Raw genomic sequence first — 15,505 nt, forward strand, 5'->3', positions numbered from 1 at the left:
TGATTGGATATAAATGGGTGGGTATGCAGTATTATTCAATAGTTCGAACTTTTTGATAAATGGGCAAACGCCCACCCGTTACAGTATGTACCATCAAGCCTATTACTTAATGGTGGCTTTTCTCCCTCCAAAACAAAATATGTATCTACCAGAACCAAGAACCATGGTGAATCATTGTGAAAATTTGCCAGCAACAAAAAAGAAAAAGATTTTAAATAAAGTCCATATTGGATCTAAGAGAGTCTGGTGAAGCATTATGAAAGTTAGAGCTTGCTTGGTTTATAACTCTGAAAATAATTTTTAACATAAAATTGTATTTAGAGCACTATAAAAGAAAGTTTTCTAATCAGCTTCTTCCCTACTGAGATTTCATAAAAAACAGTTCCCAGAAAATGAACCAAACAAATTTAGTTCTCAGGAAATAAACCAAACAAATTTAGTTCTCAGGAAATGAACCATACAAATTTAATTTAAATTTAATTTAAATTTTTTTTATTTTTATTTTTTATTTTTTTTGTACAAACAAGTAAGGTCTTATATGTCTGAACCAAAAAAGAAAAAGAAAAAGAAAAAGAAAGAGAGTCCATTTTGGGTCTAAGAGAGACCATATTTGGGCGCAGGAAAGCATTACTATAAATTTGCTTGTTTCTTCCCGCCTGTGATTCCATTCCATTTCCAAGGCAAAAAAAAAACACCTAGAGGAGAGAGAGAAAATGGTTCGAGGTGGAAAGAAAGAAGTGGGGAATAGAGAAGCAAATCCAGAAGGAGAAGAGCGAAGAAGACTGAAGAAACTGGCACTCTCGAAGAACATACTGTCGGAAGCTCCGGCGAGGGCTTGTTCAACTCTGAGGCCGTCGAAGACTGTGACCAAACACCACGGCAGAGACATACTGAGGAAGTCTCAGCGCAAGAACAAATTCCTCTTCTCCTTCCCCGGCCTTCTCGCTCCCATCTCCGGCGGCAAGATAGGCGAGCTCAAGGATCTCGGGACCAAAAACCCTATCCTCTATCTCCATTTCCCTCAGGTTTGGTTACTTGCCTTTACCAATCACTCAATTAATTGACTCAAAGAAATGGAAAAACTAATGCTTCATTTTAATTGAACTTACACGCAGTTTTGAAAGAAAATTAATGGAGAACTGGAGATTTTGAATTTCATTCATCATTTCTCAGTGACCCAAATTGAGAATTGAGATTTATAATTCAATTTCTGAAGTGTAACTTAGTGATTTTTTTGTTGGAATTTTTAGGGCCAAATGAAGTTGTTTGGGACTATTGTTTATCCAAAGAACAGGTACTTGACCCTGCAGTTCTCTAGAGGTGGGAAGAATGTCATGTGCGAGGATTACTTTGATACCATGGTTGGTATTTTTATTTTCATTTTTTCTCTTTGATAAAGCTGTTTACAGACCTATTAGATCTCTGAGCTTCTTGAACTAGAGCCATTTAATACGTGCCTCCATCCATTGTTAAACAAGTCTTGACCCAGCTGAGGGATTCTTTGCACGAGTACAACTAAGATCACTCTCTATCTAGAGCAATGGAATAATGAAGGGGCAACATTTCAACCTTAATTTTTTATTTATTTGTTTTTATTTTTATTTTTTTGGTGAAATTTTATCAATCAACTCATCATTTGATGGTCCTAAATTCTAACTATTACGTATGCCGATTACAATGTAGAAGATTGACAGATATATGGCCTAAAAATGTAGGGAATGTCTGCCATTGTTTGTGCATAAAACAATGAGGTTTTGTTACTTCATCCGCTAAGGAATCGATGTTGGTGCATCTCAAGGTTACTGTATATCATGGGGTTTAAGTAAATTGATCGTTTATGTGATTTCAATGCATGACTGATGTTGTAAAAGTTCTTCATTACAAATAGGTTTTAATTTCAGAATTTAGGCAACTCTATGGTTGTTAGAGATTTTTTGTGAGAGTTGTACTAGTTGAATTCATTGATGGAAATAAGCTTGGGGAGTGTTTTGTGAATGTCTTTCAATTAACTTTGATTGGTCTTGCCAAATTTTAAATCTAAAACATAATTAAACCAACCAATGCAAGCTATCTATAAGCCAAAGTAATCAAGGACACATGAATATAAAGCATAGAGAGAATGGAGAATATTATATATACGTTGAAAACCCTTCATAGGGAAAAGAACTACTGGTACGAGGGATAGGAACGACACCATAGGCTTGAGTCTGCTAAATCGTTAGCTAGACCTAGAGGGAGGATTAATAGGTCTTAAATTTAAATTAACTCCTTTTTAAAAGAAATTCAAACTTTAACTATTCCTAATTTAAATAAATGAAATTTAAATTTTAATTAGTCAAGCAAGTAAAAATTGATAGAGTGCAGAAAATATTTGGCAAGAGAAGCAAGATGATGCTTTTTGGAGGTGGCGAGAATGCCTTGCATCCCCACTGCCGGTCAGATCATGACACTGTCGTCAAGAAGGCGGCATACATTCAAAGTGGATGATCGAAGTGTTCGAGGAGGAGAGAGGTTCTGCAATCCTGCCTTGTTGGTCGCTTCAACAGAGAAGTGGGGAGCTTGGAAAAGATAGAAGGGTATGCTTTGAAGGTATGAAAAGTGACATGGGAGTGACTCCATTGCCAGACTTGCTACTTCTTTTCCGGCTACCATCTCAAAAGGAGGCCGATAGAGTTTTAAAGCAGGGGAAACGAGATTGGGGAGGGGCCATTGTAAAACTTGATGTAGGGTCGTTCAAACCGGGTTGTTCTGGTATATTGAGGAAGAGAAAGGAACGACACATTCTCTCGTATGGCTTACTGCTAAACTCGTGGTGCCATCAATTGTTTGTGGCTATCGGAGATTTGTGTGGGGGCTTTAAGGGTGTGGAAGCTGATGAGATGGTGGATATGGAAAAGGTAATCATCACGGTTAAAGGGGGAGGGGAAATACTGATGTTTGTGATGGTGTAAGATGATAGGGTGAGTTATCGGGTGTTGGTGGAGTTGTGTCTGGCGGTGGCTTTGCTTATCGGCCGAGATGAGAAGTCACTAATGTCAGAGGAGTGGTGGCGTAGAATGATGTAGCTGATAGAGTGACAGATGAGCGCTAAATATTAATGCCTGAGTTGCAGAAGGGGTGGGTATAGAGAGGTAAGGGGAGACATCTATTACACATGCCTGGGGTACCCCAGATCAACAATACACTATGGATAAGAATACGAGTCCCAACCAGTTATAGATTTCTAATTTCAAAATCACCATCACGTTGAATTAGATCTGACAAACAATGTTATTCAATCAGTTCAGACTCTTCTCCTAGAATCACCATCCCACTGATATCCATGTTAACATGATCACTTTCTGGCAATTTGCTTTTCTTCAGTTGTGATGGATGGAAACATCAATCAGATCAATAATTTCCACAAATAGCTGTGAACTAGTGATGTTTCATCTGCTGGTTGTTCTCAAAATATTGGACTCAATGACAGCTCTTCTAGGCAGGTTGCAAGAGACAAGGCCGTTTAGTGAGTTTGAGGATGTGATTAGAGGGGCAACGACTAAAGATGAGATCTTAGTGTTTGATCTTTTCACGAGGCCTTGCATAGGGCCTGAGTCCCTGACATCCCATAGAAATATTTCTGGCACAGAAAGGCCCCTCTCAAGGTGGCTTTTTTTGCTTTTCAAGAGCTTTGAGGCCATTCTTACTACAGGTAGTCTTATGAGAGGATATTGGTTGTTGGCAAACAGGTTATGTATGTGTAACGGAGCAAAAGGGTGTGGTGAGGGAGTTGTGGGGTCTCCTCTTTTGACTTGTCCAGGTATACATGGATTATGCCATGGTTACTGGCAGAACTTTTTAAACGCTGGACAGGTGGTTTTAGGAGGGTGGAAAGTTAGGAAGTTATGGGATGTTGCACCTCCTTGCTTGATGTGAAACATTTGGCGGGAAAGCAATAGGATGATTTTTGGAAGGAAGGAGGTTTGTCTATATAGATCGAAACAAAAGTTATTGAGGACAATTTACTTTTGGCTCTGAGAATCTTTATATTATTTTTTGTTGTTTCTCAGTAGAGATTTTGTGGTTATAATATTTTTTTGGTTGATTTTTTGTAGAGTTGTATACTTCCTGTGTACATGGTTGTGCCCTCATTTTGGTGCATTTAGTGGAACACTCTTTACTTATCAAGAAAAGAGAAGAAATTTGTGCCAATCTTGAAATTGGTTAAGAAGAAAATTGATGAAAGGTCAACAGTTTTAAACTTCTTGCCAAGATCGAAATTGGCTAATAATACAGTTGTAAACTCTTGAATATTTTTTCAAAAGATCAATGACCTGGATATTTAAGTAGATTTTATTGTTTTCCGACCAATGACAAGATCTATTCCATTATAAGGGAGTGAAGAAGCTGTCTTAGAGTCTTCCAGATGTGATTTTGGCATAAATCTGCATTCTAGTATGTATCCCCAGAAGCAAATAATCAGATGACCTACAAAACTCATCCAGAGTAAGACATTATGCAAAGCAACTTCTGCTGAGCTTCTTGTTTGTAAAATTCCCAATCTTACATTTAGTAGAGAAAAAGGTAAGGATGAAGATGATGAGATGGACGATTGACATGCTTTTCCTTTAAATGCATTTAAGTGGATTGGAAGTAAGGGACATACATCACTATATAGATCTCAAGTTGCCAGTGTAGCAATCTAGATTTTATTATTGTAAGAGCAATTCTGAATTTTTTTAAAGAATATTTTAATTTAACTCCAACACCAATTTGTTAATCACTGGAATAGGTATAAGTTGGTGCTGAATTATAAGATCCAATTCATACTTTCTTCGTTGAAGGTTTTTGATTTCTCTTATAAAAATCTTCATGCCTTTCTCTTTTACTGAAGTAGCCAACATATGTGAATTTTATCAGTGTAGTATTATTGAACTAATATTCATTTGGATCTGTAATTTATTTATTTATTTATTTTTTCCTGAGGGACTTACTGATTAGAGGAAAAAGAGTGGAGTGTATATGCTTGAGCAAAGGTAATTGTAATTAGAAGAATTTCTCATTTCGTACAAGAGAAAAGCAGATATCAAATCCAATAAATGTTGAATTTTAATTTTATTTATTTATTTATATTTTTCAGAACTTTTCTTAGATAGACAACTTCATAAATTAGGGAACTTAAATGTTATACATTGAAAATAGTAATGAAAGGGCTTGTAACTTGCAAAGTATACTGATAAGTGATTGACCCTTTTGAGCACCATTCCCATATTTTATTTGGGTGAATTGAAAGATTATATGATTTAATTGCGAGTGTTTGTCATGTTATCCATATATTTAGTACTGTTTCTATTTTAATTTTTTGACTTTCTGGTTTATAAAGGGGATTTTTTTTTTTTTTTTCTTAATTTTTAATTTTTTTTTACAAGTCCTTTATAAAGGTGGTGTTATTATTATTATTATTATTTTGATTTCTTATAGCTTTACTTATCTCAATAAAAGAAAAAAAAATCTGTTTCTTATATAGCCCTACTGTTCTTGTTCAGGTCTCAAACATTGTTTACATTCACGGCTTACAATCTGGTTCTGATAGTTTGAGAACATGTGACGCTGACATATAATCTTTTATTCCTTTTATTACTCCCCACCCCTATCCCAAGGGACAATCAACGATTTACAAGCACTTCTATACAAACCTTTTTTTCATATAACTTTTTCATTCTTAGTTTTTGGCATGTCAATCATATAATTTGTCATAATCATATTCTTGATTTGTAGATTGTATTTTCTGATGCATGGTGGATTGGGAGGAAAGAAGAGAATCCTGAAGAAGTCCGTCTTGAGTTTCCCAAGGAGCTGAATGAGGTTAGTTTCCAAAAAGTAGCTGCCAGCCTGTCAGTATGTTAAAGTTATAAGTTTATCCCCGACTATTTCTGGAAAATATTTTGGACATCCTTCTCAGTGTCTTGTTGTTCCAGGGACAACCTGTGGAGTTTGATTTTAAAGGTGGTGCAGGGGGGGCAGCAGCTGAAAGCATTAAAGGTGTTAGCAAATCTGTAAATAGATCTGTAGTACAACAGTCTCCTAAAGCTGAGGTAGAAAATGATTTATCTGATGGACAAAATAATGTGAAGGATTCCATTGAAGTGACACCAACTCGACAATCGAAGAGAAGTGCTGGAAAAACATTCAAGTACTTCCATTACCTTTTATACTTTATATAATTGGCCCTGCTAATTTGAAGACGCTTAATCCTATTGCCAAATGATATTGTGTCATTTTATTTTTGTATAAGCTGATTTTCTGTTGAATATGTATTTTACTTGATTTGGTGAATTGAATTATTTTGGTTAGTCAGCTCGTTGTGGGGCTGTGTTGAAAAATCTTCTCTGGAGATAATAATTAATTCGTCTCGTTGTGCAGCACTTGGGAGGAATTCATTATTTTGTCAATAATTCCTGCATTTTATTGGCTGCATCATATTTATTTTGTCTCCACATACTTGGAAAAGGCTTTGTGAATTGAATTGAGTTGACCAAATTTCTAATACAGAAATACATATATGCTGACATTTCATTTTGCTTGATTTTCTAACATTGACTAATAAAATCTGAGTACTTTGTATTACATCCGTGGCTTGTATTTTCAGCAAATTCAGACTTTTCATATTGCTTGATTTTCTAACATTGACTAATAAAATCTTAGTACTCTGTATTACATCTGTGGCTTTTATTTTCAGCAAGCTTATGTTTTTAAAGCACTGTCCATATTCATCTCATAAAGAAATTATATGCATGCATTCATTTTATGTATGGACTGTTGAAAGCCCCAATGTGTTGCATCCGTCTAGAATTAGGTATAAAAAGTCGTAAATAAGTATACTATGATGATATAGTGCTGTGACTAGGATACACATTTAGTGTTTTGTTCCTTTGACTTCCCTTTCCTTTTTTTTCTAATTAATGTGATGAGTAAGGATGGTGCTCATCCAGATAACACTGAAACTAGGTTGTCTATACACATTCATTTGAAATTACTCTGTTGTTGCTCATCCAGATAATTACTTCCTTCCTATCCACTAACTGACTATTGATGTCCTCTCTGGCATAAATTAGTTCATTGTTGCTCTAGGTTCAATGTGAGAGTGGCACTAACAGAACCAACTAGTGATTCACAGTTATGAAACCAGATCAAGAAAGAGATTTACAACCTAGGTTAATAATTCAGTACCCTCGAACCCCTAGTTACCTCCAAACACACATGAATACTAAACTTCCAGTCACCCTTGAAAGTCTCCAGGGTGTTCTTCTGCTCGTCTACAGCATTTGCTCCTCGCGGACTTGCTTCTATAGTAGATAGGTCTCTGCCATTAGTTGTCCGGATATCAATCTGGTTGTGGATTGATTAGATCTGTTGAATAGGCTTGAGAGTGAGCAACAGCAGAAATATTAACGCATGTATGAAAACTCACCAACACTAAACATGATGAAGAATGTTAATAAAGATGCAGACAAATCTCATAAAGATTTTTCTCTGAACAAAAAAGTGTCTATCTAATGCATAGAGAGATAAAATTCATGTATTGTGTTAAGTCTAGGTCTATCTAGAATATATGTATTATAGAAAGATAAGAGATGAAGTTAAAATAGGATTTTCAAACAGGTTAAATCCTTTTAGGAAATGCTGTTTTGAGTTGCTCAATCGAACGAGACAAACATCCCAATTGATTGACATTACTTCAGGAAACTTCGATCGATACCTTGATGGATCAAACCTTCTGCATATTTTACACTTTTAAAATTTTAATTACGGCGATTTCCAAGTTTCAAAACAATACCATTCTTAAACATATTTGTAATCAAATAAGTTAGAAACTTTGAAATTTAGAAACCATTAATATGCAATGTATGTACCTAGTTGGTGAGAGTGCATCATAGTGTGAGATTACTTTTTACCCTTGTTGATGAAGATTACAATTTTGACTTTTGATGTAGCATGTATTCCATCTTCAACTTTAGGAGTAACTAACACTAAACGCACTCTTGACACTTTCTAACTAAACTAGAAATTAAAACATATTTACATAATTTGATGTTTTGATCCAACTTAGTCCTATTGACCTAACAGCACTAGAGTTTTTATGTGGAAAATCCAAACAGGAAAAACCATGGAGACTTCCGTCTCAAGCCAGTCCATTAAGCCAAAGAAAGAGTGCAATGATACCTAGAGTCTAGATCCCAGTACTTTTGGAATCACTCTCATTGATTTACCTTTGACGTACAACATTGATAGCTAGTCCAAATCCCAGTGCTTTCAGAATCATTAGCCCGCTTCCCACATCATACAATTAATTCTTCAGCACTCCATTTCTTTCCTCAGTGATCGTTCTTACTTCTTACACTTATTAGAGAAGATAATCTACAAGTTGTTTTGCTGAGAGCAATGGAAACTGCTGCGTGTTGTTTTCCACTGATGCTTGATCACGACCAAGAAACAATCGGGAATACCTACGCCAGATTATGTGTGTGAATATCTAAAATCACTCACAAAATACTCACAGAAAATAATGACTCTTAGTTCTAAAACCGTGTAAAATGTCACTTGAATCTGACGTTAAAACTCAAGTGTATCAAAAGTATATGACATGATGCGTGCACATGTCTCTTAATAATTGAAATAGACTTAAAAGACTCCTAAAATAGTTATAAAAGTCATGCCAAAGTCATTCAATCATATTCAGTTTAAATCCCATTCAAATCAGAATCCTATTGCAAACAGGTGTAAGTAGTACCAGTGCTAGGCTAGATTAGTACTGGTGCTAAACCTACAAGTGCTGGTGCTAATGCTAAATCTACTGGAATAAGCTGTACCAATCCTAAGTTAGTTAGGATTCCATGAAAAAAATTATTTGATTCACTGAAAATTTAATACCGGTGCAGAAACATTTTAATACCGGTGCTAATGTTCTGCCCTAAGTAGTACCGGTGCTAACCAAAATGGAAGCAAGCTTAAGTTACTGGAGTAAGCAGTACCTGTGGTAATTTAACTAGTACTAGTGCTACTTCACTGCATTTTTTAAGTGGCTTTCAAAGCACCTTTTAGCATTCAAAATCATTCCAAACATGTTTCAAAAACATATTTAAACAAACTCAAGTATCCAAAATGCAAAAGGTCCTAGTGTGAGTACTCAGGTAGTTTCAATGACCACGTCCTTGCAGAAAATCCTTCATGTGGCTTGAACATGCTGTCTTTGCACTTTTTAACTCACTTGACACTCATACACTCAAAAATTAAGACATTTACCACATAAGCCTTTTGTTACGAAATTTGCCAACATTGTGGACACTAAATCTAACACAGTGGTTAAGTTTTCTCAATCTCTTTTCTTTGTTCAGGTTTGCAGAAGTTTCTTCTGGAGATGACTCTGTTGAAACCGATGCTGACACGACCGAAGGAGAGGAAGATAAAGTTGATGTGGGGCATCCAATGAGGAACTATTCTCCTGGAAATATCCTGCTTATATTTCATAATTACTTAGACTAGTTAATTCATTCACTATTAGTTTATTTTCTCAACTTTTGTGGCTCCAGCAATATTTGATTCTTAAAGCGTAATCATTCGCATATAAGTCTTCTTTCGCACTTACTCTATGTTGATTCCCTTAAAACAGTATATACAGACTGAAAATTCTTGTTCTCTAGTTGAAATTGACAATGAGGATGCTTCAATGCTAACTCATAATTCAGGACAAGTTCAAAAATCTGCTATGTCAGTGACAAAATCTGAGGAACACTCTCACACAAATCATACTTCTCTTGTCCAAGCTACTATATCTACATTGTTTAAGAAGGTGGAGGAAAAGGTAACATCTTGCAACCTCTAGTCTGATCACTTCAAAGTAGTTCAAGAAGAAATTCAGTTAGCGGATACTGTTCTCTCTCGATACATCTATTTATTATGGTTACCATTCACTCTTATGCGTATCCACAAAAGCATACATAAATTTAAAAGTTACCTAATAGTCTTTATAGCTTTTCCATCAGTTTTTGCAAAGTAGGGGATCAAAGTTCTAATGGTATGCTCAGCATATATCCATGAAAGTCCCAACTTCTAATGGTATGCTCAGCATATATCCATGAAAGTCCCAACCTGCTATGTGCAATGTTAACACAACAGTTTTATCAGAATAAGTTGCCTTTGTTTGGAATTAGTATATAAGTTATTGTATGGGATTTGAAATTAACTAGTTTGTCAATAGTATGTTAACTTGTTTATTTATTACTTTAAAGAAAAAAACTTGTTTATTCATTTAGAGGTTTACACTGTGATTGTAAAATCTCAAGTTTATCCAGCTCACAATGTTTGCAATTAGATGTCTATGTAGCATATGATATATTACAAGCAATTCATGTCTATGATTCATGGACGCACAACAATTAATATGAATGTTTTGTACCACACAACTAATTTAATTTGTAGATGGTTACATGAGTGCTATGCTCGTGCACGACTAAAATTAACATGACTGTAAATGCATGATCTCATGATGTACTAAATGCTTCCTAGAGGCCAAACCCAACTTGAAGCTGTCTCTAGAAGGGTCATTGCACCTAGTGCATGAGAAACTGATGCTGGAATGTTCAGTACTCTGTAAACCTGTCATATCCAATCTGCTGTCACTCCAGGATATGAACAATGCAATTACATAGAAGTTACTACTCTTGATGTCAAACACAACATGAAGATGTCACTTGAAAGATTTGTACTAGCATAGCATGGAGCTATCACCAAAAGTTTCTAGTAAGGATACAGGTGGATGTAATCGTATACAACCTGAAACTGTCGTTGGAAGGATATGTGCAGTCAGTACTATCGGACTTGAAGCTGTTAGTAGAAGGATTGATTCAATCAAATGGTCTCAAAATTCAACAACTAACCACACAAATATTCGTGAATTAATCAAGAAGTGGATGAGCTTAGTACAACACAGTTGAGGTCCCGATGTTTTTCTATGTGCACCCCAACTTTGCCCTTAACCTAGTGCTTTGATACCGTTTTTCGTTCCCCAAAATACATATGGCACAATTCATTAATGTGCACAAGATAAGAGGAATGAATTCTCTTTATGCTAGCATCATCATCAACTAAATGTGAGAAATTTCCTCTGAACAAATTACAGTCATTCATTGGAATTACAATAAAACAAAACTGTAGACATAGCCTTTTGTTTTTTATATATACTTTTGTTTTGTTTTCATGATCTAAATGTGTAGACCAGCCTTAAGTCCCCAACCTCATCCAACTAAAAATTTGGCAGAAAAAGTGAATACATTTGGGATTGAGAATGACATAATTACTAATATCATTATTTTTCCTGTATTGTCCCAGGATTTGCCTTAAAATTCCATGAGATTCTTTTCCTTCTGAACTTCCCAGTGAATTATATAACCTTCCGTAGAGTTGCTCTGTGATTGACCACGAAATTCTTTAAAGACTTCCTATTGCCATGTGTTGCAATTAGGATTCAGAATTAACTTTTCCCTAATTTAAAATCTTGGCAATGTTTTTTTGTAGCTACCATTTTTTTTTTTCTTAATAAGAAGTCTTTTGGATTTTTTGGATAGCTTAAAGTTGTAGCGTCGCGGCTTGTGTTTTCTTTTGGGATCGCTCCCCTTTTGAGCGCCTTTAATGAATTTTTACTTTATGAAAAAAAAAAAAAGTAATAGCGAAAACTTATGAAACTTTAAAACAAAAATTTGATGTCTAATTTTATAACATACTCCCCAATTTGTAATCATTTTGGAACTGTGGAAGTTGAATTTAGTAGTGTAGGATTCTTCAGCCCATGCTTATTAGTATATGAGATCTCATGCACCGTATTGGTAAGTCTAAAAGGAAGTTTCTGAATGGCAGTGCATTGATAAGGTTGGCTATAGGATTAGGAGTATCCTGTTACTATTTTCTTAGTATATTTACTGGCTCTGTGTTAAAAGTGATAAGGATGCTCCACATCTTGCCTTTTTGTCACCTTGCAGTTTTAATATTGCTACTTGAACTGCATTTAGTTTTTTTTGATCTCTATGTTAAGTGGACATGGTAGTGGTGTCATTTTTAATAATATGTTATTCAATAACTGTCATGCCATAGGATTGGGCCATGCAATGTGTCGGAATTGAACTGAAATGCGTAACTTGGTTCTTAAACAAAATTTTCAAACACATGGTAGGTGAATAAGTTCTGCTGATTTATTATATTGTATGAGAGAGAGAGAGGGTGTGTGTTTTGCGTCTTTTAAGCCTCTTTTGCACTATCAAAGAAGAGGGAAAAGAGAGAAGAGGAGCAAATGGATGAGAGGGTGCGTGCAATAGTGATTATGGCCTGAAATGGAGTGAATCTGGAGTATATTAATGTAAACGTAGGTTCGAATTCATAATTTATTGTTAGGATCTATATCCATATTTGAATTAAGCTTAAGGACATGATTTATATCTAGCCCATGTAATTTATACAGGGTCTGAATAGAGAAATATATTAAATTTGGGTTGGGTCTTGGGCAAAATCTGGTCCATTTAAGGGTTGCCTAGATCATGCCCAACTCGAATTAGTGATGGATCTTTCAATGATCCAAACCATTTAAAATGGACTTCGGATCAGAGTGGATCTCAGGTCAAACCTGCTTCATTTCAAGGTCTAATAGTCACTAGACTCACTACCCTCTCCACTACAAGGTAGGAGGGAAAGAGAGAGGCCAAACTTCAAAGTTCTACTACATATTCATCCAATATTGTTCCATCTTAATGCAGAATTTGTTTTCCCCGAGAGATCTATTCTATAGGGCTCGCAAAACCTACCCGAACTTAATCACCTAAAATTAAGACTGCACTACATGGTTATAGTATAAGACCTAAAATGCATTCTTAAAACACTAAATAAATTTCAAAAGAAAGAAATGCAGCAATATTCTTAGAAAAACTCTTAATAATACTCTTAACAACTAAATGTATATGCAACTGTATTCTATTTTTGTCCAATGTCAAACAACCCTTCAACAGTGATACTGGGTGCATCAATATCCCCTTTAGTTTGAACCATATGGTTGGGGTCACCTGACTCGGTCAAGTATTGTCCTGGTGTATCAGCAGATTCTGTGCTCCATGCCTGTCCAAAGTGCATTAGATATCTGCGCATCTCATGATAAATATTTCACTGGAATTCCAAGTTATACTTTATCATAAGGATGGATTCTGTTATACTACTAAGAAAAATGTCAGTTGCTGATCTTTAGAATTTCTAATGAAGCTTTTCTATTTCCAGAAGGCGCCAAGAAATCTAAAGAAGTCCCCGTCATCAAAAGGTTTGTGCTTTTCCAAATTACTTTTCTTATTATAAAATAGGAATACTCAAAGCAGCAAGAATATATTGGTGTCTTCCAGTTTCTGGCCAGAATACGCGGCGTGCTGATTCTAAACGGAAGATTGGTGAAGTTAAAGTGAGATCTTCTTTTAGTCTTTTAATTTTATTTTTTCCCGAATTTTAATTTGAATATAATTCGTCTTCACTTCTTGTAATAATGACCTCATGAGGGGAGACATTTTGGGAACCATATTTGTTTGATTTACTTGTTTTAGGCTTAGATGCATGTTTCTATGTGCTAAGTGGTCTTGCTGCAGGCTGAGGGACCCAGGAAAAAGGGGAAAGTGACCGAAGGAGGGAAAGCTGGTAATCTCTCTCTCTCTCTCTCTCTCTCTCTCTCTCTATATATATATATATATGCCATTTTTCGTGCCTACAGAATGATTATTTTCTTGTTTAAAAGTACACAGTTCATAAATTTAGCGAGTAACATAGTATGATTCAGATTGGACTTTAATAGTATAAAAAATATCATGAAATCTCTTCAGTGCCTCTTTGAAATTGGACCTCTAAGATCTTTCTTTCTTTTCTTTTCTTTTTCTTTTTCTTTCTTTTTTTTTTTTTTAAACTATTTTATTTTTGTTTGTTGGAGGCTTCGGTACATGCTGGGAATTTCACTCAATAATAGCTACTTATGCTTGGCTCAGTTAGATCCTTGTTTGAGATAATCTTGAGAGAGAAATGACCCAAGCCAAGCATGATCATACTTCAGCTCAGCTTGAGATTGGCTCGGTTAGAGCTCGTTTGAGATCAGCTTGACAAGATCCTCTTGTAATGCTCATTTCATCGAAACATAAAATTTATATAAACTGCCACCAAAGCCTTGGTTCAATTGATATGTCCACCTTCACAAAGGAGAGGTTGAGGGTTCAAGCCCTAGTGGGGGCATGTGAGTGTGAGTATACTTGCCTATAAAAAAAGATATTATATATAAAAAAATATATTTAAAATGGTGAATGCCTATGATCTTGCATATAATTTACCATCTTTAAAGAATCTCAGCCACCACCTCTTCAATACCTTTTTTCAATTTCTTAATAAATCTTAAAAACCTCCTTCCGAAGCTTATGAGCTCACATGTTGCACTAAACAAATATGTGGATTCTGCAACCCCATTATGCATATATATATATTTTTTTATCATTACATATAACCCGTAATTTATAATGGAACTTGTGATGTTTTGTTTGCTCCAAAAGAGGGAAAAAAAGAAGAAAAAGAACAGTGCTTGATGGAGCTGACAAAACTATATTCTAATAGAAATCTTTGTTTGCACAAAACTTTTCAAAGTTCTATTTGCAAAGTATGCTATTTTGTGTCGGCACTTCTTGCACAGTATTTTTCCTCTTTATGTTTCGTGTTGCCCTTTTAAATGTAACTAACATTTCTATTCCAGATAGTCAATCTCTTCTGTATTTTCACTTACCCACTTAAGTTCCTATAGATAAGCACTATTGACCTCCTTTCAACTAAATACCTCCTAGCTTCATCACGTCAGTCAACGGTTCTATATTCTTTGTGACTAACGCTTACTTTATTTTCCTACTCGAAATTAATGCGGGAATCCATGCCTACATCTCGCTGCTATCAATGAAACACATCACTTTGAAGAGATGCCCAAGGTCCTAAGTACATTGAATTCATTTCTCACAGCAACCAGGTTCTGGTGTAGGGCGTCACTTGCAAGAAACATCCTAGAGTTTTGAATTATTTGGTGATTAGGATTTATATTCTTTATAACTTGAATATTTATATAATGGGCTGACTTTATGTTTTTTTTTTTTTTTGAGCTCTGATTTTAAGAAAATTCTAAGCTCCTTTAATCTCTTGTTTACTAACTCTTTCTTTAAGTGGGGTTTTGGGTTTTAAGTGAGCATCATAAATCTTTGTATTTTTTTTACATAATTTTTTCTCTTTCTCATTTGTTGGTTACTGGATAATGCTTCTACTTCTTCATAGAGTTTAATTACACTTGGTTATATCAATAAAAAAATTGTAGTCACGCACATAGTTCATTACCTACAGTAGATCTCAATTAATTATGTGGAAACAAATGAGAAGGAAACTTAAGAGTGTTAAATGGCATGTTGGATGAGAAACTTATCCCATCGAG

General features: G+C 35.2%; 1 protein-coding gene and 1 long non-coding RNA gene across 5 annotated transcripts in view; one reads left to right on the plus strand and one right to left on the minus strand.

Moving 5' to 3' along the window:
- Positions 1-568: 568 nt before the first annotated feature.
- The window catches only part of LOC132280819 (DNA-binding protein RHL1), a 29,861-nt gene continuing 14,924 nt past the window's right edge, over positions 569-15,505 (plus strand). The window contains exons 1-9 of one of the 4 annotated variants that reach the window (XM_059782576.1): positions 571-1,025; positions 1,251-1,361; positions 5,758-5,844; positions 5,958-6,172; positions 9,375-9,487; positions 9,657-9,841; positions 13,297-13,333; positions 13,413-13,468; positions 13,650-13,698. In XM_059782576.1, coding sequence (XP_059638559.1) covers positions 714-1,025; positions 1,251-1,361; positions 5,758-5,844; positions 5,958-6,172; positions 9,375-9,487; positions 9,657-9,841; positions 13,297-13,333; positions 13,413-13,468; positions 13,650-13,698 — 1,165 coding nt within the window. In that variant the 5' untranslated portion in view covers positions 571-713. Of the gene's footprint in view, positions 1,026-1,250; positions 1,362-5,757; positions 5,845-5,957; positions 6,173-9,374; positions 9,488-9,656; positions 9,842-13,293; positions 13,334-13,412; positions 13,469-13,649; positions 13,699-15,505 lie in introns of all 4 variants that reach the window. The other 3 variants (XM_059782575.1, XR_009471702.1, XR_009471701.1) reach the window with 3 other exon arrangements.
- LOC132280820 (uncharacterized) overlaps positions 6,095-15,505 on the minus strand; it is a 30,347-nt gene continuing 20,936 nt past the window's right edge. Inside the window, exon 3 of the long non-coding RNA XR_009471703.1 lies at positions 6,095-7,389. This is a non-coding gene — a long non-coding RNA (uncharacterized LOC132280820). The remainder of the gene's footprint in view (positions 7,390-15,505) is intronic.

The sequence above is a fragment of the Cornus florida genome, unplaced genomic scaffold (assembly GCF_030987335.1).
Source record: "Cornus florida cultivar Cherokee Brave unplaced genomic scaffold, ASM3098733v1 CherokeeBrave_3.0.0_Hap2_Chr11, whole genome shotgun sequence".
In the NCBI taxonomy this organism is placed as follows: Eukaryota; Viridiplantae; Streptophyta; class Magnoliopsida; order Cornales; family Cornaceae; genus Cornus; species Cornus florida.